At 61.6% G+C, this 22705-nt stretch overlaps 1 protein-coding gene across 3 annotated transcripts; it reads right to left on the reverse strand.

The window, feature by feature from the left end:
• Nucleotides 1-1615: 1615 nt before the first annotated feature.
• TUBGCP2 (tubulin gamma complex component 2) lies at nucleotides 1616-22702 on the reverse strand. 3 transcript variants are annotated; one of them, XM_065923610.1, is made up of 18 exons: nucleotides 22624-22702; nucleotides 19978-20160; nucleotides 17901-17996; nucleotides 17084-17260; nucleotides 16094-16253; nucleotides 13695-13902; nucleotides 13312-13511; nucleotides 12831-13020; nucleotides 12531-12676; nucleotides 10990-11170; nucleotides 8347-8527; nucleotides 6578-6750; nucleotides 6298-6426; nucleotides 5968-6088; nucleotides 5361-5504; nucleotides 5086-5214; nucleotides 4276-4439; nucleotides 1616-1863 (listed from the first exon to the last, which is right to left on the reverse strand). In XM_065923610.1, the coding sequence occupies exons 2-18, from the start codon at nucleotides 20125-20127 to the stop codon at nucleotides 1728-1730; spliced, it is 2685 nt and encodes an 894-aa protein (XP_065779682.1). In that variant the 5' UTR covers nucleotides 20128-20160; nucleotides 22624-22702; the 3' UTR covers nucleotides 1616-1727. The 3 variants fall into 3 exon arrangements, with proteins under 3 accessions (XP_065779682.1, XP_065779680.1, XP_065779681.1); XM_065923608.1 differs by having other exon boundaries at nucleotides 17901-18029; nucleotides 22624-22701; XM_065923609.1 differs by lacking the exon at nucleotides 22624-22702 and adding an exon at nucleotides 22300-22530 and having other exon boundaries at nucleotides 17901-18029.
• Between the last annotated feature and the right edge of the window lie 3 nt (nucleotides 22703-22705).

Raw genomic sequence — 22705 nt, forward strand, 5'->3', positions numbered from 1 at the left:
GGCGCGGGGCGCACGCAGGGGCAGCTGCTTCCCTCGGGCACAGGCCCTGCACTGTGGAGGGTGCATGCGAGGCTGCCTGGCCGGTGGGCGGCCCAGGAGTGGGCCACTGCCCTGCACAGCGGCTGGAGGCAGCCTGCCCGCTGGCGGCTCCCCTGGTTTCTGCCAGTCCTGCCCTCCCCTGTCCTGCAGGGCGGGGCTGCCCCCCTTTGGCCTCGTACCCAGGGACCCAGGCTTCCTGCAGCCGAGCCATCCACGGCACCCACATCTCCTTCTGGACGGGCTCTCCCTGACATGGTCAGACATCGGGTCATGTCAAGGCCTCAGGTGAGATGGTGTGGTGCGAGTGGTTCCAGACCAGAGATCAGAGTTCACCAGGCCATCATTTCCCCCGAAGTGAATGGCAGGAAAAGGAATAAAAGGTGGGACGGGCTCACACACTTTGGAGTGTCCTGGGTGCAGGTGACAGCGTGGGGGCAGAGATGGCTTCTGTCCCTGAGCTCACATCATAAAAATGACGCGTGTGAAACGCCCAAATCTTCTGGCAATTTTACTTCTCTTCCTTGGTATTTCGTGTTACCTGATAGCAGAAGTTCAAAGGCAGCCTGACCCTATTTGGGCAAAAACACCAGCTGCTGGGACTACACGGCCCCCCCAGCGAGCTGCCCAGAGCACAACAGGCAGTTCAGCAACAGGGCAGCCACCGGCAGCCAGGAAGCCCCACCGCCCCTCGATAGCCCCGCCCACCACAGAGGACACGCCCACCAAGCCCACCCGTGCCCCTGGCACCACCTGCCCCAGAGGTGTCTCAGGAGAGCCCAGGACAGGGATGAGGGGCTCGGGGCCAGGTGGGAGGCCAGCAGGTGCCCTCGGGCGGACCCTGTGCTGCAGAAGCCCTACGGGACGGACTGGCAGATAGATAAGCCTCCTTGCTCCAGGTCACGCCTACACAGCTCAGAAGAGGAAGCCGTCTTGGCTCATCCAGCCCCCTGTTCGGAGAGCGCCCTCTGCTGGGCGCAGCCGAGCTGAGTGCCGCCCCCACCCCCGTCCCTGGGGGAACCCGGGCATCCGTTCTCTGCCAAGGGTCGCCTGAAACAGGTGGTCAGAACTGGATTTTGAAAATGAGACACACGGAATTCTGCAGGAAGAGGCAGCTTTGTGGGGGTGCGGGGTGCGGGGGGCAGGGCAGCAGGAAGATGCTCACCGATGGACACACCCAGGACGTTCGGCTGGGTGGGGCCTCCGCTCAGGCAGCAGCCCAAGGCAGCTCTTGCACCCTACCCTCCTGGCTGCGGGCTGGTGACTCACCCGCACCCAGGCGGCTCCCGCTACAGACCAGGGGCTATGCTGCCCCCTGCTGCCCAGAGCCAACCTCAGCCTGAAGAACCCGTGTGGACACCACACCTGGATCTTGCCCGTGCCAGCATCTCAGTGACCATCGTAAAGTTGTTCTAAGGCCGTGTGTTTTCACTTTGCCTTATCTGAAGGCAAAAAATCCTTCCAAGTGGCTCTGCTCGACCCGGGAGAGGACGGCAGAGAACACGCCTGCCCTGCCCCGTGCCGGCCCAGACCAGCCGGAGCTCTGCAGAGTGTGAGCCCAAGAAGGAGAGGAGACACGTGCAGGTGCGTCAACTTTATGTTTGGACAGAACACACAGCACACACATCCCAGAGACACCTGGCGAGGCCTCAGCACACCCACCGAGGCTCAGCCGGGACAGGTGAGCAGCGTCACTGTGCGGGGACAGCCACTCTGGGCGCGGGAGCAGGGGGCCCCCGCGGGCCAGGCACAGGGGATGCCACCTTCTGGCTCCTCTCTGCAGACAGGCGCTCCAGCCGCTCCGTGTAGAAGCCATTGAAGTCCAGCCTGTGGGGGAAGTGGGCGGGGTCTCCAGGGAGGCTTCAGGCACCCTGGCGACCCCCTTACCACCCACGGCGAGGCCCAGGGCACTCGAGTCACCAGCACACGTACACACACCCACACAGGCGCCACCTACTGCAGCACCAGTGACAGCAGAGCTTGAAGACACAAGAAAACACCCAGGTCAAAGGGGAGACGAGTGTCTCCAGCCCCGGGGCCCCGCAGCTCTCAGAACACTGGGCCCCAGGACATCAGGGCCCTCAGGCAGAACAGAGCAGTCCTAGCATTTGGCTGAACCGGAGGCCACCCAACAGGAGCTTCTAGATCAAGGACAGCCCCTCCTCCCTAGACCTCACTCACCGAACCCCGCATGAGCGGGCCCACCCCGTCCCTCTGAGGAGCAGAAACTGCCGGCCCAGAGCCGCAGACCCTGCTGCTTGGCCCACGGACCCCCACTGACCGGGCCTCGGGCCCCGTGCTCCATCCTCCCCATGGTCCCCCCCCGCTGCCTGGGCCTCGGGCCCCGTGCTCCATCCTCCCCATGGTCCCCCCCTGCTGCCTGGGCCTCGAGCCCCGTGCTCCATCCTCCCCATCGTCCCCCTCACTGCCCGGGCCTCGGGCCCCGTGCTCCGTCTGCCCCGGTCCTCCCCGCTGCCCAGGCCTCGGGCCCCGCGCTCCGTCCGCCCCGGTCCTCCCCGCTGCCCGGGCCTCGGGCCCCGCGCTCCGTCCGCCCCGGTCCTCCCCGCTGCCTGGGCCTTGGGCCCCGTGCTCCGTCCGCCCCGGTCCTCCCCACTGCCTGGGCCTCGGGTCCCGCGCTCCGTCCGCCCCAGTCCTCCCCGCTGCCCGGGCCTCGGGCCCCGTGCTCCGTCCTCCCCATGGTCCCCCTCGCTGCCCGGGCCTCGGGCCCCGTGCTCCATCCTCCCCATGGTCCCCCCCGCTGCCCAGGCCTCGGGCCCCGTGCTCCGTCCTCCCCAGTCCTCCCCGCTGCCTGGGCCTTGGGCCCCGTGCTCCATCCTCCCCATGGTCCCCCTCGCTGCCTGGGCCTCGGGCCCCGTGCTCCGTCCGCCCGGTCCTCCCCGCTGCCCGGGCCTTGGGCCCCGTGCTCCGTCCTCCCCATGGTCCTCCCCGCTGCCCGGGCCTTGGGCCCCGTGCTCCATCCTCCCCATGGTCCCCCCCGCTGCCTGGGCCTTGGGCCCCGTGCTCCATCCTCCCCATGGTCCCCCTCGCTGCCTGGGCCTCGGGCCCCGTGCTCCGTCCGCCCCGGTCCTCCCCGCTGCCCGGGCCTCGGGCCCCGTGCTCCGTCCGCCCCGGTCCTCCCCGCTGCCCGGGCCTCGGGCCCCGTGCTCCGTCCTCCCCATGCCCCTCCCCGCTGCCCGGGCCTTGGGCCCCGTGCTCCATCCTCCCCATGGTCCCCCCCGCTGCCTGGGCCTTGGGCCCCGTGCTCCATCCTCCCCATGGTCCCCCTCGCTGCCTGGGCCTCGGGCCCCATGCTCCGTCCGCCCCGGTCCTCCCCGCTGCCTGGGCCTCGGGCCCCGTGCTCCGTCTGCCCGGTCCTCCCCGCTGCCCGGGCCTCGGGCCCCGTGCTCCGTCCGCCCCGGTCCTCCCCGCTGCCCGGGCCTCGGGCCCCGTGCTCCGTCCGCCCCGGTCCTCCCCGCTGCCCGGGCCTCGGGCCCCGTGCTCCGTCCGCCCCGGTCCTCCCCGCTGCCTGGGCCTCGGGCCCCGTGCTCCGTCCTCCCCATGCTCCTCCCCGCTGCCCGGGCCTCGTGCTCCGTCCGCCCCGGTCCTCCCCGCTGCCCGGGCCTCGGGCCCTGTGCTCCGTCCGCCCCGGTCCTCCCCGCTGCCTGGGCCTCGGGCCCCGTGCTGTCCTCCACCGTCTCCCCACCTCCACTGCTTGGCCCATGGGCCCCCCCAGATTCCACACTCCTGCTCCCATCACGCCTTCTACTTGTCGCTCCTGGGGTCACAGGCAGCGCACCCCAGGGGAGCACCATCACGGCCCTGGAGGTGTGGCCAGCCTCACGTGCCCACCACGGCAGGTGGGAGGGCACCGCCCTGACTCTGCCTGTGCTCCCAGCACCTCCTCACTGCCTGTCTGGAGACAGGATGGTCCTTGTCCGGTCCTGGCTCAGGGCGCAGCCGCCGGTGCAGCTGACCCTGTCCTGGCCCTCGGAATACAGACCAACTGGGCTGGGGGAGGTGCTGACGCAGCAGCCTCATGCACGCGGGTCCACGTGTGCACACGTGAGCACTCACGCGCACGCACCCTAATGGATGTGCACACACACAGACGCGCACACACGTGTGAACACCCAGCGGATCAGCACCAGGACACAGAGGCCAAGGACGTGGCCTCGGTCACAGCGGCTCTGGGGCGGGAGGGCTCAGGGCAGTGCAGACTCAGCGGGGCGGGGGGCCCACCTGGAGATGACACTGGCCATGCCGTGCTCGCAGTCGCTGGTGCTGTAGACGCTCAGCCGGGCCAGGAGGTCGAGCAGGTGGGCTGAGAAATTCTTATCGAATTTATTGATGGTGGCCTCGAAGCTGGAGGCCAGCTGTGGCGCATCCACATGCTCAGCCAGGCACTGCAAGACACGGTGTCCCCAACAGCTCAAACCCCGCTCCTCTTTTTAAACAGAAGAACGCGTCTCAGAAAGTCATCAATAAAAGGTAAAAAGTTAGAGCATCGTACAAATTCCTGAGAGGGGAGGACCTAGGCGCATCCGGGCAGGTGGCCCTGCGTCCCCAGCACGGGGAGCCAGGAGCTATGACGTGGACCGTGGGGCTTCCTCAGGGAGCTCAGATTTTCAAGCTGCCCCTCGGCAAGTGGGCAACCTGGAAGTGCCTGCCTGGGTCACCTTACCCCACCCCACCCCAGAGGACACACACCTGCACCTGGTCAGGTGCCAAACTCTGCCAACTAGACACTCTGCTCAGGGGCCCCAGGGCCCGAGCTCTGTGCCCACTGGGCCGCAGGCCTGTGGGATCTCCCCACGGCCCGGCCTAACCACACAACCTTGGATGACACGGCCCTGCCCTGGGAAGCTGGGAAGGGAGATTCTCCATGGCTTGTGTTTGGAATGTAATTTAAAGATAGTCTTTTTATCAATCAAAGGAAGACAGGAACGGAAGGATGTAGCAAGCTGGTTTCTAAGTGCCGTGACCCAAACACTGTGTCCACTCCGAGGTGAGAAAGGAGGGCCTCGGGGACGGCCACCCGGCACCACCCACCTTGCGGGTGAGCTCCTTGCGGGCGCGCTCCTCAGCCCGCTCGGCCTCCGTCGGAGGCCCCTGCATCGTGCCGTGCTCCAGGGTCAGGCGGCCCAGCTCGCTGTCCAGCTTCATGCTCTGCGTGAATCTCTTGGGGATTGGGAGGAGTGCTCGTCAGCCATGACCAACATCCGCGAGGAAACGCAGCCCCTGTGCGGCCAGGACGGGCTGCAGACTGGGATCGTGGCTCCCGCCCCACGCCTGCCCCCCCACCCCATGCCAAGTCCCGGCGGCACCTGCATGCAGTTGGTGAACATGACGCACACGGACATGAGCTTGGAGAAGACGCGCAGGAGCTCGGGGTTGGTCAGCATGCAGTCCTTCAGGCAGCTGTCCAGGAAGCTGGTGTGGTGCCCCAGCACGTCGTCGATGTTGGAGGCCTGCACGGGAGGCACCGCTGGGGGACGCCCGAGGGGATGGCAGCACGGCCCCACGGGGCTGCTACGTGTGCTGCTCTGCTCCTTTTACACAACCCTGGGGTCTTTTAGGGAAAACCTTTAAAATGTTGCTAAAAGAACACATTTAATGTGCCCCACAAGGTCTAAGATTTTGGTTTTTAAAGACAGAAAACAAGCAGAAAACACTGATCACTGTACTTTTGGTCCTGGAGTCTGGTGACATGACCTTGTTGGCTGAAGGGCCCCAGGGCCCTGGACGGGGTGCCAGCGCTGAGGCTCTGAGGGAAGGATGTGCTCCTCTAGCAGCCTGAGCCCAGGCCATGCGTCCTGGGCGCCCTACCGCCCCCCTGGGAGCTGTGGGGTCCGGATCCTGCCTCCCTGACCCCTGACCCCGCTCTGCAGACCCCCCCCCCCCCAGGCATGTGGCCAGCGGGACTAAACTCACAGATCTCAGGTTCTTCTCTAGGACGTGCCAGGTCGGCTCCATCACCTCGAACATCATGTAGTACTGGATGTTCTGAACGAAGTTGAGCATCCGCTGCCGCAGGGTGAAAGCGCCCGCAAACCTGCGCGGGGCGAAGGCGTCAGCATGTGGCGTCCCGAGTGCCCAGGCCTTCTGCTGCACCCACGCCACCTGCTCCACGCCCTGAAGGGGCCGGGGGTCTGTCCCGCGTGCACACAGCACAAACGCGGGGCGGTGGAGGCTGCAGGCGCGTGCCACGGGTCTGTGCTGAGTGTGCATAGGGCCTGCCCCGCCCCGGGCGCCGGCACGCACCACTTGGCAGAGTGCAGGGAGTGCTGCTTGGCGGTCTTGTTGCTGATCCAGACGCTGCAGAGCTGCCGCTCCACATGCTTGCAGTAGAACATGTGTCTGAAGAGCATCTGGTAGCGCGTCAGGGCTTTCCTGTGAACACAGGACAAGGTGGGCTCCAACGGGCGCCTGGGAGCTGCTGCTGCTGCACCAGACACCCCACGTGAGGCTCATGAGACAGAGTGCGACCCAGGCAGCCAGTAACCCCCAGGGGCACGAGCAGGCATGAGAGCCCGACGCTCACCTGTTAATGATCAGAGACAGGGGCCACTTGACCACATAATCGAAGGAGAAGGCCTCCAGACCGCTGAGTGTGAGCTCGGTGGGGTCGGCATGGACCATGGCTTTCTCCTGCTTGGTCTCAATGGCCAGGACCCGCAGCAGCTGGGTGATGAGGTCGTGAGGCATCAGGTCAATCTTGGGGAAACAGACAGAAAGCATCACATCCTGACCACACCCACCCCTGCATCATGACTGGAAAACTGAGTCCAGAGCCAAACAAGCACCTCCAGACACAGATTCTAAGTCTGGGAGATGGCTTAATGCACCAGACATCCACTGACAAACTAATTAAAAAACTAAACCACTTCCCAACAAAGCAGAAAAAAGAGTAGAGAGAAATTACTTTACAAACACCCCTGACGGTATCGCTGAGAAACAAGGGCAAGGGAGAACCCCGAAAAGTGAGTAACCGCCCAGCCCCACCGCGCACAGGCCCAGCGGGGGGAAGGTGTGCTGAGGTGGGCACGGCAGCCCAGGCAGGGAGTGCAGCCCCCCACCTCTGCCACACACGAGGGCCTCCCACGCACCAGCGATGGCGCGATGGTAACTGTTAAGAAGGCTGAGAGGACAGAGAATGACGGATAAGAAACAAAGGGAAGAAGCAAGCAGGAATTGCAGGTGAGCACGCACATCTCCTGCAGAAACAGCTCCAGAACAGTTGTGCTGCCTCCCACCTGGGCTGCAACCCCACTTTGAGGGGAGACCTGACAGCCCACTGTCCACAACGCAGCCAGCCAGGCAGGCCAGGGATGGGGTGCGCAGTGGGCTGACTGACCCCGCAGGGCACGGCCCAGACACTAAACGCACCCAGAACATGCCCCAGGACAGACCACAGGTGAAGCCACAAAGACCAAATGAGGCTGACAAAACAGGAATCCCACCATGCCCTCAGACGACAGCAGGATGACGTCAGAAATCAACATGTTAAAACCAGAAAACATGAGCAGAGAAAATGAAACACACTCCTAAAAACAAACAGGTCAAGCAAGAAATCACAAGAGAAATTTGAAAACACCATCAGACGAATGGAAATGGAGACACGACAGCCAACACCACCAAAGCAGAACTGTGGGAAATCCAGAGCCACAGACGCCTGTCAAAAGAAGAGCCTCGAGTCAACAGCCTCACTCCACAACTCAGGAAGCTAAATAACAACAAACTAAACCCAAAATCAGCATAAAGAGAAAGACAGTAAAGATTAGAGCAGGAATAAATAAAACACAACAGAGAAAATAGATGAAACCAAGTTAGCTCTCTGAAAGATTAGTGAAATTGACAAGTTTTTAGCTATATTTAACTAATTAAAAAAAGACACAAATTATTAAAAAGAGAAATGAGAGTGGGGGCATTGTCAACCTCACAAAAATAAACAGGATTATGAGAACTAACTCCTACACAAATTCCTAGGTACACAAAAAGTACCAAAATAGACTCAAGAAGAAACAGAAAATTGGAACAGACCTGTAACTATGGAGGAGACGGAGGTAACAACTAAACCCTCACAATACAAGAAGCTTCCAGGAAGAATTAGCATCAGCCCTCCTGAAACTTCCAGAAAACGGAAACAAGCACCCATCCAGCTCCACATATGAGGCCAGAGACACTACCGAAGACAAGAGCCAGTGTCCCTGCCCAGCGCGGACGCAGAAGCCCATGGAGGGGCAGGGGACTGACAGCCCGGGGGCTCCTGGGAACGCTGCCCCCGCGCGAGCAGCGCTCCCCAAGGCCCACCTTGAGGTCATCTTTGAAGGGGTCGGTGTTGGCAGTGCTCATGCGCAGGGCCAGCTCCAGCAGCGCTTCCAGGCGGGTGGGCGTGATGTCGTCCACCGGCTTCTTCAGCTCCTCCTCTGTGAGGTCCATGAAGTGCACGAAGAAGTCGCCCTGGTCCATGAGGAAGTAGCGCTTGATGGACCTGCGGGCGGGGGAGAGCCCAGACTCGCCCAGTGCTCCCCACGGTGGGTGCAGGGTCCTGAGGGGCTGGGTGGGGCAGGGAGGGCATGAGCGCCCCCACCTGGAAACACACTCACACAGGAGTCAGAGGTCAGCTCACAATGAGCTCAAAGGAATGGGGGGCACAGGCCTACTGCGCCAGGTTGTGCAGGAGAATCCGCCAGAGGGCACGAGGGGGCTGCAGACGGGCCCCTGGAGGGCAGGCAGCCGCTGCAGACATGGGACACGGCAGACGTGTCTGGGGCGGGGGGCGTTGCTGAGACATCAGGTGGGAGGACCTCGTGGGTCCCCACCTAGCCAAGGCCCAGCATCACGTGAGCCAAGCCGGCCCCTGATGCGGGCGGGCCACCGAGCTCGCACACCTCAGGTGGGCCACGAGCCCCTTCCCCCCACGAGGAAGCCGTGTACCTCAGATGGGCCGCGAGCTCCTTCTCCGAGGAAGCCACGCACCTCAGATGGGCCGCGAGCTCTTTCTACCCATGAGGAAGCCACGCACCTCAGGTGGGCCGCGAGCTCCTTCTCCCCATGAGGAAGCCACGCACCTCAGGTGGGCTGCGAGCTCCTTCTCCATGAGGAAGCCACACACCTCAGATGGGCTGCGAGTTCCTTCTCCATGAGGAAGCCACGCACCTCAGGTGGGCTGCGAGCTCCTCCTCATGAGGAAGCCACACATCTCAGGTGGGCTGCGAGCTCCTTCTCCCCCATGAGGAAGCCACACACCTCAGATGTGCGGCGAGCTCCTTCTCCATGAGGAAGCCACGCACCTCAGGTGGGACACGAGCTCCTTCTCCCCATGAGGAAGCCATGCACCTCAGGGGGGCTGCGAGCTCCTTCTCCTCATGAGGAAGCCACACATCTCAGGTGGGCTGCGAGCTCCTTCTCCCCCATGAGGAAGCCACACACCTCAGATGAGCTGCGAGCTCCTTCTCCCCCATGAGGAAGCCACACACCTCAGATGAGCTGCGAGCTCCTTCTCCCCCATGAGGAAGCCACACACCTCAGATGAGCTGCGAGCTCCTTCTCCCCCATGAGGAAGCCACACACCTCAGATGGGCTGCGAGCTCCTTCTCCATGAGGAAGCCACGCACCTCAGGTAGGCTGCAAGCTCCTTCTCCTCATGAGGAAGCCACACATCTCAGGTAGGCTGCGAGCTCCTTCTCCCCCATGAGGAAGTCACACACCTCAGATGGGCCGTGAGCTCCTTCTCCATGAGGAAGCCACACACCTCAGATAGACCGCGAGTCCCTTCTCCCCAGGAGGAAGCCGCACACCTCAGATGGGCCACGAGCTGCTTCTCCCCATGAGGAAGCCACGCACCTCAGATGGGCCGTGAGCTCCTTCTCCTCATGAGGAAGCCACACATCTCAGGTGGGCTGCGAGCTCCTTCTCCCCCATAAGGATGCCACACACCTCAGATGGGCTGCGAGCTCCTTCTCCATGAGGAAGCCACACACCTCAGATGGGCTGCGAGCTCCTTCTCCATGAGGAAGCCACGCACCTCAGGTGGGCCACGAGCTCCTTCTCCCCATGAGGAAGCCACGCACCTCAGGTAGGCTGCAAGCTCCTTCTCCTCATGAGGAAGCCACACATCTCAGGTAGGCTGGGAGCTCCTTCTCCCCCATGAGGAAGTCACACACCTCAGATGGGCCGTGAGCTCCTTCTCCATGAGGAAGCCACACACCTCAGACAGACCGCGAGCCCCTTCTCCCCAGGAGGAAGCCGCACACCTCAGATGGGCCACGAGCTGCTTCTCCCCATGAGGAAGGCACACACCTCAGGTGGGCTGCAAGCTCCTCCCCTAGGAAGGAGCCACACACCTCAGATGGGCCACAAGCTCCTTCTCCCCAAGAGGAAGCCACGTACCTCAGATGGGCCATGAGCTCCTTCTCACCATGAGGAAGCCGCATACCTCAGATGGGACGCGAGCTGCTTCTCCCTCATGAGGAAGTCGCGTACCTCAGATGGGATGTAAGCTGCTTCTCCCTCATAAGGAAGCCGCGCACCCCAGATGGGCCATGAGCTCCTTCTCCCCATGAGGAAGCCACGCACCTCAGGTGGGCTGTGAGCCCCTTCTCCCCATGAGGAAGCCGCGTACCTCAGATGGGACGCGAGCTGCTTCTCCCTCAGAAGGAAGCCGCACACCTCAGATGGGCCATGAGCTCCTTCTCCCCCATGAGGAAGCCACACACCTCAGATGGGCCACGAGCTCCTTCTCCCCATGAGGTATCTGCGTACCTCAGATGGGCCACGAGACCCTTCTCCCCCAGGAGGAAACCCAGCAGCACCTCAGATGAGCCACAAGCTGCTTCTCCCCATGAGGAAGCCACACACCTCAGATGGGCCACGAGCTCCTTCTCCCCATGAGGAAGCCGCGTACCTCAGATGGGCCGCGAGTCCCTTCTCCCCCAGGAGGAAGCCGCGCACCTCAGGTGAGCCACGAGCTCCTTCTCCTCCATGAGGAAGCCCAGCAGCACCTTGCTGGCATAGCTGAAGGCCTTCTCGATTTGCTCCACGTATGCCCGCTCCTTCAGCGTGTAGATGACCTCTTTGGCTGCTGGACAAGTGACATCATGACCACACTCTCTGACCACATTCAGGTATTTTCCTGAAAGGGATGGAGAAAAGCACACTGCACCTTTTGCCGCACAAGTGACAACTCGCAGGCCTGAACCCGAGAGGCCGCAGCCCCGACGCTGGCCAGAGGTTGGGAACAGGGCCACTGGGAGAGGACGGTCCCAGAAACCCGCCCCCAAGCCCAGAGCAGAGCAGCACAGTACAGCCGTCACCCACCGAGCGCTGCGACTTCCTGCGACTCCTTACCCCAGACTTACCTCATCAAGGCCACGAGAATCACCTCAGAGAGCCAGACCCTCCACCGCTTCCCAGCCCTGCCCTCAGCCAAGCTCTTACAACCAACGCCGGGGCCCTGGCTGGAGCCTGTCTCTAGGTAACGCGTAACACACGTGTCTCTACACCAGGTTCCTGACCCACAAGGTGGTGACTAAAAACACCGCCGGCCCAGCAAGGCCTGGCCCCTTTCCTCCGCTGGCCTGTGATGCTAGGAGAAACACGACCCGCGCGTCTGGTCCTGCTCCTGGTTCCAGCACTGAGCACCTAGAACCCTCTCACCCCACCTGACTTCACACCCACGAGGGGACTCTTGGCCGCTCCTGCAGACTTTCAGGAGGCAGGTCGGCGGCCAGAGGGACCAACCACATGGCAGGACAGTGAGACCCTCAGCCCGTCCCCCGATAGTTAGGGAGGGGAGGGGTTGGAGGTCAAGTTAGGGACCAACGGCCACGAGAGGACCAGTCATGCCCTGTCCTGGAACCTACGTGAATCCCCTACGGGATGGGGTATGGAGAGCTTCTGGGCTGGTGAGCACGTCCACCTGCCACGAGGGAGGGGCCTGATGGCCCCTAGCTCCTCGGGGACAGACACTCCCGTGTTTGGGACCCTCCAGATCTGCCCCGCAGACCTCCTCTTCTGGCTGTTTGTCTGTATCTGTTATAACATCCTTTATAACAGACCAGCGTATCTGCTAAGTAAAGTTTCCCCGAGTCTGGGGGCCGTCATAGCAAATATCAAACCTGGGGAGGAGCCTGCGACACCGATTGGTGGCCACACTGGACAGACGTGTGGTGGCCGGGGACACAATGCTCATGACGGGCGTCTGCTGGAGCAGGCCTCGATGGAGCCCTGATCCCTGGGGCCCACACTGACCCGGTAGTTAAGTGTCAGAGCCGAGCTCAATGGGGTGGGCCCCTGGCTGGTGTCCACAGGGGCGCTGAGAACTCGCTGTTGTGTGGGAACCCACGTGCCTGGGGTCAGAAGCGCTAAGAAATGGCTGTTATGTGGAAATCCACATGCCTGGGGTCAGAAGCGCTGAGGGAACAAAGCGGTTTCCTTCAGAGACCACGGGCCTGGGGAGCCCAGCGGTGGGGGGCGCGCCCGCCCGCGCTCACCCGTGCTCAGCACCTTGCCCGCCATCTTCTGCAGGAAGGACGGGATGTGTCTCTGCACCACGGTGTAGCGCTGGTCCCAGTACTTGTCGTTGTAGTCCTCCTGGATCTTCTCCTTGCGCAGCTCGTGCTCCTCCACCATGAACTCACTGCAAGGCAGGGCGCCTGACGCAGGGCTCCCCCCGCACGTGCACACGCAGCCATGACCCCTCGGGGCAGGGTGCTCGCTCCTGGGGGCGCAGAGGGTGGGGGTCCGCAGAGCTGGACGGGACGCTACCCCCCATCACATGGCCCCTCGCCCACCTGTACGGGTCATCGATGATGCCCCTGTAGATCCACTTCTCCAGGATCTCGAAGTAGGGCACGCTGGCGGCCGTCGTGAGGTACAGACACAGCTCCTGCGCCTGGCTGTCGCCCGTGTAGCTGAAGCTCCGATCATGCAGGAGGCTCAGGGTCGCTCCCCCCACACACTCGCCTTTATCCACCGAGGTGGCTGCCAGGGAGAGGGCGGCGCTCAGTGCCGAGGGCCCCAGGCCAGGCTGGGCGAGAGCCCTCAGCTCATCTCCCACCTTCTCAGGGGACAGGTGCTCTTTCTGGGATAAATTCAAACTATGAAGCTGGGGTTTCTGAAAACTCCCAGAATCTTCCTCTCGCAAATTTGTAAAACACAAAGCTATATGGCCTCTGACCTCTTGAAAAACTCAGAAGAGAAGCGCCTTGACCCAGGGGGTCCCTCCCACCAAGCCCTTGCACCAAGGGGGCCCCTCCCGCCAGGCCCTCACACCTAGGGAGGCCAGGATGTCCACGGTGCGCATGGCTGGCTGGATGTAGAACCAGAGCTTCTGCAGGGATAGCAGGCCCTGCCTCTGCAGCTGCTCCAGCTGCGTGACCAAGATCAGGTACTCCTTTAGCAGGGCTCTCATGGCGGCGGACAAGGCGTGGTTCACCTGCCCGTACTCGAAGGAGGATTTCTCCTCGATGAACCTGAGGGGAAGGCGGCCCTGAGCCCGAGCAGCTGAGAGCTGCATCTCAGGAGGGACGGCCCGAGGGCCTGTGGACACCACCTCCCTCGCTCCTCCAGGTCTCCCAGCCCAGCAGGGAGGCCAACCTTTCCCCAGTAGGGCTCTGCGTGTGCTTTCCAGTCACTGTGGTGAGCCAGCTACCCACCTGGTCACGGTGGAGTAGCTGGCGGCCACTGGGAGGATCCTGCTCACCAGCTCTCGGATGGACAGGTCCAGGTTGGGGTCCACGAGGAAGGTACGGCTCTGCCTCCCTGTGAGGGGCTGGGCCGTGATGTACCTGCCATCCACACCCACCAGCACGTACAGCAGGTCCTCCACGACGGCTGCTTCCTGGGAGGCCAGGGGCAGCGTGCCTGTGGGTGCAGACACCAGCGGGCCTGGCCTCCAGAGCCCCAGTCCACTGGCCTCTCTCTCCCCACCCACCTCCCTCTATGTAACTTTCTCCAGCACTGTGGATGTAAAAACCAAGGTGACCACTTGGGTTAACTGATCCCATCAGGGAACCAAAGGTCGAGAGTCCAAAACCACCACCAGCAGAGGCACTGACCACCCAACAGGCAGGGACCACACGATGAGTCTGGAGTTGACTATCAGAGTCTTAAAGCAAGTAAAACCCTCCACACACAAATAATTGCTTCATCTTCAAAGTGACAAAGCGCTTCTGACACGTGTTGCGCTCACAATGCTCACAACCTGGTGAGGCTGGGTCGCTTAGAAGAAGGCCGAGACCAGGCTGTGCTGTGGGAGGGACAAAGATGGGCATCACCGTCACCACGTGGCCAGGAGGAGACACCAGGGAAGCTGGAGCCCGTCGTGAATGAGGAAATCAGGAGAGGGACGTCAGACAGAGTGCTGGGCCACACGGGGCATAGCAGATCCCTCCTTACAGACGGAGTCCCCCAGAAAGGCGAAACTTGAGAGCTGGGAGCTCCACCTGAAGCCCCAAAGCTGGGGTGGGGGCCGGGGAGGGGTGAGGGACAGAGCCACGTGCTGCTCAGACTCCAGGAAGCTGGCTGTGTCTGCAGGACCTGAGCCCGAGGCCTGGAGACCCAGCGGAAAGCACATGCACAGTTAGGAATGAAAAAACGTCAGTGCCCACGGCCTTGGGAACAGGCCAGGAATTGTGAAGACACGAGTCTATGCCGCCCAGCCGTGGGCAGGATGGCCCAGACAAGCAGATGGAGCTGGAGGCTGGCGTGAGGAAGGACGGCCTGGTCTTAGGTGGGGGGCAGGCCTCTGCTGTAGGAAGGAACTCGGATGGCAAGATGACTGTGGGGAGCACCACGCGGCTGGCGGGGGGACACCAAGCAGAGCTGCTGCACGCCACGCGAGGAGGCAGGGCCCCCCGGGAGAAGCGTCAGGGGGACAGCAGGGAGGGCCGAGGATGACCGTGATGATCACAGGCATCTTGGCACGGATGGCACCGAGGCCTGCAGTGCCAGGCCAGGGCGTGACGGAGGCCAGAAAGGTGACACGGGGCCCATGGGACAGATGCCGATCTCGCCACCAGTGCCCATGCAGTGTGGCTGCTGGAGGAAAACGGGCCAGGCCACTTGTCCTGGCCAAGTCCTCCCTGAAACAGCGTCACACGAGACGGCCTCAGGGGCCCCCCTCAGGCACAGTTCACCCCTACCGGCGGGCAGCACAGCAAACCCACTACACAGAAAACCTGCCACATCAAACCCCGTGAGCCCGCCCCGCCCGAGGAACCAGCGCCTGGCCACCTCTGCTCCACAGAGCCGGCCCCTCAACCCGGCAAAGCCTCCCCAGAAGGTTCCGAGCAGAGCCTCATGCGGGCCTGGAACCTACTGCGTCTTCTAACTGATCCAAACATGCAAATCAACACTCAGAGTTCACAACGTCAGGGAACAGGTTCCCTAGGGGTTTTCCTACGAAACCTCTTTGGATCGTGTTGAACGTGCAGAGCCCCAGCCATCTGCCCCAGGAGGCAGGGCCCTGGCTGCAGCATCAGAGCTCCCCACCCCGCTTCTCGCCCTTGGACGTGGCCCCGGGGACCAGGCTCCATGAGTCCCGCCACACGAGACTGCTGCAGGGCAGTCTCCTCTAGCGCCTGTGAACACGGCCGTGCCTCCTGCCCCCGTCTCCCCTGTACACTGTGAGCAGGTGGCCAAGACACAGCTCTCTGCCCCCAGTACGTCATGAGACACAGGGGAAGGGCACAGACACCCGCATGCCCCAAAGTCCCAAGGCGCTTGTGGCCGAGGCCGTCGTCCCAGTGGCAGAACCTGCAGGGACGTGACTCACTGTTGGGAAAGAGGACCCTGGTGATCCCGCCACCCCCAAGTCTGCCCGAGCCCCAAGACACACACGCTCTTGAGAGCCGGGCACAAGCCAGTCCAGACACTGGCATGTCACCACCCACCGGGGGGAGGATGTGGAGGCCAGTGGGTACCGCGTGTTGCCACGTGGCTGAGGGCAGCAGAGGGCCTGGGGGCAGCACGATGCCATCCACCCGTCACCTCCGAGGAGCTCAGCCTCCCTGTCCCAACGAGGCCTCACTGTCCGAAGCTGTGCTCCACCTACCGATGGGCACAGCCGCGTCTGTGCTCGTGCCCGAGCCGGTCAGGAAGTCCCCGAGCAGCGTGGGCCTCTCGTACACCCACGCCGGGAAGACTGGGAGGCGCTGCCCTGAGTTTTTTTTGTTCTGCTTGTCTCGAAGCATCTTTCTCGTGAGTTCCAGAGACTGGTGGGGAGGTTTTTAAAGACAGAAAGGAAACACACACCTTTAGTACAGACACTTAAAAGTTAACACACCTACCATATGAAAAGACACATCCCTGAGCACGTGTGAGGAGCAAACACACATGGAAGCGAAATGCACGTCCAGGCCCATCACGGCGAGGGGGCCGGGGCCAAGGCAGCAGGGCCCGAGGTAAAGCAGAAGCCCCTCCAACACACAGGCCCCCGGACCCCTCAGCGCACCCTCACAGCTTCCCCTGGTTCCTGGTGTGTACCCGAGCTGCCACTGCGCAAAGTGCCCAGTGAGAGCACTTTGAGAAGGGGTGCCCGCACCTGGCCCCCTGGGCTGAAGCAGGGAGACATGGCCCCGCTGGCAAAGGCAGGGAGCAGTGGTCCCCGAGAGTGCCCTGCTTCCAAAAGCACTGGGGGGGAGGGTACTGGCGGGGGGGCAGAGCTGTGAGGAGCCACGAGGTGCTGGACACAGAACGTGCCCAACCCGCATGGGCCTGAGGCTCAGACCTCAGGGTGTGGTTCTGAGGGGCTCGAAGGCCCAGAAACAAGATGGGGGGAGACACCCAGACAGCCGACCAGGGCTGGAGACAGAGTCAGAGAAGCAGTGAGAGAAAGATAGAGCATCACCTCAAACCAGCTGCCCACGTGCCCGAGGGAGACAGAGCCGGGGTCCGCGCTGGCCGAGCCTGCAGCGCAGGTGGTCGCAGGCAACCCCCACCCCCAGGGCTGACCAGAACCTCTCGCCCGGGGCCCAGGACCCCATCCCAGAGACGGTGCCCCCAGGCAAGTCTCCACACGCCAACGCCGTGGCCACCTGCTCACCTGCTGCCACGTGGGGCCTGTGGCCACGCTCCCCAGCTGCTTCCTCAGCTCCTCTAGCTCCTGCATGGAGATCTTGGAGGCCGCGGCGGGGGCGCCGAAGCTGGCGGTGCTGCTGGCTGCAGCGCTGGCCGCGAGCTCTGCTCTCTCCTTGGCGTTCTGCTGCAGGTACTGCAGGGTCTGAAACCACGGGGCCCCAGCATCACGCTGGCCACACACAGGCGCCCTCGCCGGGCACGGCCGCCCCGCTGCACTCCGCAGCTCGGCCTGCAGGTCCTCCGGCTGCAGCCTGGTCTCCTCAGGCTGCGCGCCAAGAGCTGCCACGTCCCCAGGCCACCGGACAGGACCCCACACCTGTTTCCCGGGGCTCGGCCTGTTCTCCGCACATGGCCGGCCTCCCCTGCTGTGCGAGACCACATCCCTTCAAGGGTCCCCGTGGGGCCACCAGGTCCCCTGAACAGACCCTGGGCCTTGTGCCTCAAGAGGAAGCACTGACCAGCCCCGCACACCCGGGGGTCACAGCTCATACTCTTCACGTGCACGTCTCAGTGTCATGACTAACACACACTCAATGTAAGAGATGAAAACAGGCAACGGAGGACAGTCCCTCAGCCCCATGGGTCACGGGAACACTCCTCGTGCTTATCACCATCAGGGGCCACTTCCGCTCAGGTGCACGAGTTGCCTCAGTGCCGCGGGCCCGAGGCTGACGGTCAGCAAGGGGCCACCACCAGGGAACAGCAGAGAACACGGGCCAGGCAGGACCCCTGTCCACCCAGCCCTCAGACTCAGACAGGCTCTGCCCCAGCCCGGCACGCACCTCCCTGTCCTCCGTGAGCTTCGAGAGCAGGTACACCAGGGGGTCCAGGTTCCTCGTGTTCTTAGATTTCAGTTCATCGTATTTCTTCAGAAAGTCCTCAGGAGTACGAGAAAATTCTGCTATTTTAACCTCAAAAGCATATTTGGAGGGATTTAGAGACCATAACCAGGAACTTTACAAGGCTGTGCAATAACTAACCTCCCCCGCAAAAAAACCTAGAATGAAGTTAGGGAGATGAAATATTCATCCATCTCTGAAATAAAACTAAGAAACAATTTGTCAGACTTGCCATCATCTCCTCTGTGGGTCCCTCACTTTATCCTTCCTAAGCAACTTACAACCACATGTTTTTGTTAGTAGTTTATACATTCATTCTTTACATTTAACTTTATTCTCTCTGGAATTCATCACTACCCACAGGTTCAGGAGTTATGTGTTCTCACTGATCAGTATGCCCCCCCCTTTATAATAAAGCAGATGCAACTGTGTGCTTTCAAACTCTATTCTACTCAGTAGGTTTTCTGCGTTATCCTTGTACCATCAGTAGGCTGTCAAAATAAATGAACTCTCATAATGCTTTGTTTTAAATATTCATATTTACTTACTTGGCTGCTCAGTCTTAGCTGAGACAGGCAGAATCTTTAGTTGTGGCACGTGGGACCTAGTTCCCTGACCAGGGATTGAACTCCTTGCACTGGGAATGCAGAGTCTTAGCCACTGAACCACCAGGAAAGTTCCCACAGTGTTTTTAAGATAGACTTCAAAACTGTCTTTTACAGAAAACCTATGATTTTAAATTGCACATTATTCAAATTTTTAAAAATCTACTTTAAGAGGATTTCAACATGGCTAAAGTTGGGAGCTTGCTTTTCCACCCAGAAGAGAATCTGTGCCATGATGTGAACAGAAACCAGGACCATGTGGGCCTCCAGACGGAGGTCAGGCTGCCAGCCCAGCGCTTCCCAAGCTTTCACTCACTCATCAGTGCACCCGGCGGGGAGGGTGGCTGTGAGGAGCCACTGGAGCAGAGCTGGGCAGAGACTTGGTCCACAGAGAGCATCCGACATCAAACGGGCACCAATGTGGCCACCCAGTGAGGAAGGTAAACTCTGTGCCCCACACAGCCCTAGGGGATGGGACCACCTCAGCCCACTCAGCCCTGGGGGACGGGACCACCTCAGCCCCACACAGCCCTGGGGGACGGGACCACCTCAGTCCACACAGTCGTGGGGGACGGAACCACCTCGGCCTACACAGCCCCGAGGACAGGACCACCTCAGCATACACAGCCCCGGGGGCAGGACCACCTCAGCATACACAGCCCTGGGGGCAGCACCACCTCAGCCCACACAGCCCTGGGGGATGGGACCACCTCAGCCCACACAGCCCTGGGGGCAGGACCACCTCAGCATACACAGCCCAGGGGTCAGGACCATCTCGGCCCACACAGCCCCAGGGGCAGGACCACCTCAGCCCACACAGCCCCGGGGGCAGCACCACCTCAGCATACACAGCCCCGGGGGCAGGACCACCTCAGCATACACAGCCCCGGGGGCAGGACCACCTCAGCATACACAGCCCTGGAGGACAGGACCATCTCGCCCCACACAGCCCCGGGGGCAGGACCACCTCAGCCCACACAGCCCCGGGGGCAGGACCACCTCAGCATACACAGCCCCGGGGGCAGGACCACCTCAGCCTACACAGCCCTGGAGGACAGGACCATCTCACCCCACACAGTCCCGGGGGCAGGACCACCTCAGCCCACACAGCCCCGGGGGCAGGACCACCTCAGCATATACAGCCCCGGGGGCAGGACCACCTCAGCCTACACAGCCCCGGGGGCAGGACCACCTCAGCCTACACAGCCCTGGGGGCAGCACCACCTCAGCCCACACAGCCCTGGGGGATGGGACCACCTCAGCCCACACAGCCCTGGGGGATGGGACCACCTCAGCCCACACAGCCCTGAGGGCAGGACCACCTCAGCATACACAGCCCAGGGGTCAGGACCACCTCAGCCCACACAGCCCCGGGTGCAGCACCAGCTCGCCGTGCAGCACGGTGCGGCACTCACCTTGGCACTGTGAGCAGACACTGTGGTTGTGACGTATGGGGTCCTGTTCTTCTGCAACAGATCAATGTAGACCTCAGCCCCGTCTCCTCCATGCACCCGCAGCAGGCTGAGCAGCTCATTGACATCGTGGTGAATCCGAAATTCACTCATGATTTTGGCTCTGAGACATCACAACGTGTTCCCCTAAGAGTAAGAGACAAGCCATTTATAAAAACAAATCCCTATAAATAAAAAGTTTAAAGCAATCAAATTAGGCCAACGTCAGCTCTTGAGATGCCAGACTGTCACATGGGCTAGCCTGGCGGGCCCACAGGTTCCCCAGGCAGGCCCCACACAGCCTGCGCTGACCAGTCCGTGGGGCCCCGTCCTGAGGAGGCTCTTCTGCCCCCCTGCTGGTGGGGGCTGTCTCAGTGGGCAGCTCTGGGGGAATCGGAGCCCTGACTCAGAACCTCAGCAGCTGCGGCCAGTGTCCAGGCTGCTCCTCCGCTGGGGGCCGGCACACGCACAGAGAGCGGATGCGGCCTGAAGGCCCGGGCCTCCTTCCTCTGGGAGCTGCTCCCTCGGCGGGCGGCCAGCACTCTCTAGCCCCAGCTGCACAGACACAACGACCCCTGCCCTTCAGGGGTCCTGATCACACAGGGAGCTCTGCACAGGCCTAAGCCACTTCCCGTCCCAGCTCCCACCACGAGGCCCCGGCCGCTGCTCGGGGAACCAAGGCGCTGCCTCCGCTCGCCCAGGCCAGGTGTCATGTCCACCGTGCACTGTAGCTGGGTGGGCTTCCCCTTCAGTTCCACCTGCCCTGTCAACCAGATATCCGAACGTCTCCTCACTGGATATATAGCCTTCCAGGGTCAAAACTGTAAGGGAGATGCCGCCAAGCAGACAGTGGTGACCTGCATGGGGGCTTCTGTTCTCCCACTAATGACCAGCCCAGTCAGCCATTATCATTAACACTGTGACAATGACGGACAACTAGATTCAAAAGACAAACACGAGCAGGCTTTACGTGCTTCACATAAACGTTTGGACATACCTACGCAGGGTTCATAATTTGGGATCATGAACCACAGGAGACTCTTGGAAATTACAGGCAAGGTCATTTCTGATTTTTATGAGGAGGTCTTTCAACAGATCCTCAAAGGCTCCGTGATCCTAAGATCAGAACCACTGTGCCAATAGCTCCAGTGAAGACAAGCTATGACAGAAACATCAGCTGGGGGAGCCTCAGCACACATACCCACAGTGTGAATGTTGATTTGTAACCACACAGAGAGAGACTCTAACCCCAAGTGACAGAAAACAAGTTCCCAGTACACGAACATCAGTCATCGGACAGAGACATCCAACACTGGCCAGAGGCAGAGTAGCTCCAGACAAGAAAGCCAACAGCAAGGGTGAGCTGGCATGTAAGTCACCAGCACATGTACTTTTCACATCAGGAGGTGCTCACAGGACCACAGTCATGGGCCTGAGCCATGGCGGGGCCAGGGCTGAGGCTGAACCCTGACGTGAGGCTTCCAGGCTGTAGGACCCTGGACAAAAAGCTTGTCCTCTGTAAGCTTCTTCCAAAAGGGGGTGAGTACTAGGTCCTACTCACGAAGCTGTCGTGGAGATTTAATATGGCACCTAAGAGCCTCCAATGTCGCTATCAAAAGAGCAGAAATGAACACTGCTGCTGTTGCACATGGCCAATCACTGGAAACGGCTGTTACCTGAGAAATGGAAAACTGGCCATGAATCACAGCCAGCGCCCTAAACCACGGTTACCTTGTAACCAGTCACAGAGTACAGGAAGGAGGCACTGGAAATGACAAGCAAACCAGAAAAGACAGCACAGAGCTCTCACGGGGCCTCTTCAATTCCAAGGGCTTTTTTAATCCACATTCTAAGAGGTTCCCTAGGACTGGGGGTGTCCCATAAGAGCTAGCCTGAGGATCGCTTTGGACACATAGATGGCAAGGACACTGCATTTGCCACCAGAAGAGACACAAGCGGGTGGACAGGAATGTTGTGAAAAAAGCTCATGTAAGCAAACATTTATGTAAAAACTACCTTCGTGAAACCTCACATCTGTGGGAAAAACAGAGCAGACGTTCCACATCACAAGTACTGAGACTCCCAGGAGCCTGGGTTTGGGAACAGTTCCCGCGAGCTCTGCTGCTCTCACCGGCGGGCAGCACCACCCAGGGAGGACTTCTGGATGTGGCCTCGCTAGAAGGGTGCTCCTGATACTCCCTGGGCAAGAGGCCGGGGGGCCGAACACCAACCGAACCCCCCCTCCACAGTGCGGCAGCGCCCCGCTCAACACAGCTCTAAGAGCACCTGGCTCATCTTGCTGACGCTCCCGAGTGCTTCTCCCTGTCGGCCGCCGCCAACGAACCCATAGACCCCGGTGACAGAGAGTGAGCTGCCGGGCGCCGAGGGCTCTGCAGAGCAGAGCGACACAGCGAACCGGGCATCTCCCGGAGACCACTCGGGCTGCGTTCTGGAGCCAAGGCCGGCGCGGAGGCCGCAGCAGCCCTTCAGGCGGGAGGCGAGGCGGTGGGCAAGCGCGACGGCGACAAGGGCTGGTAGGAGCCTGCGGTGCTCGGGGCCGGGAAAGGGACCCGAGCCCCCCGCGGGAGAGCCGCCCCCAGGCCAACTCACCACAGCCGCGCACCGGAGCCCGAACCCGAGCCCGCCAAGCCCGCGGCACCGCCCGCGGCGGCGGCGGACGTGCCGCCTGACG

Source organism: Muntiacus reevesi, chromosome 2, assembly GCF_963930625.1.
Source record: "Muntiacus reevesi chromosome 2, mMunRee1.1, whole genome shotgun sequence".
Classification (NCBI taxonomy): domain Eukaryota; kingdom Metazoa; phylum Chordata; class Mammalia; order Artiodactyla; family Cervidae; genus Muntiacus; species Muntiacus reevesi.

What these genes read in the sequence shown, in the direction of transcription:
- TUBGCP2 (XM_065923608.1), bottom strand. Translation starts at nt 20,127, where the DNA reads ATGAGTGAATTTCGGATTCACCACGATGTCAATGAGCTGCTCAGCCTG. An exon ending in AGACGCGGCTGTGCCCATCG is followed by an intron (nt 13,903 to 16,093) that starts GTAGGTGGAGCA and finishes CTGCACCCACAG; the next exon opens with GCACGCTGCCCCTGGCCTCC. An exon ending in ATGGCCAGTGTCATCTCCAG is followed by an intron (nt 1,864 to 4,275) that starts GTGGGCCCCCCG and finishes CTTCCCCCACAG; the next exon opens with GCTGGACTTCAATGGCTTCT.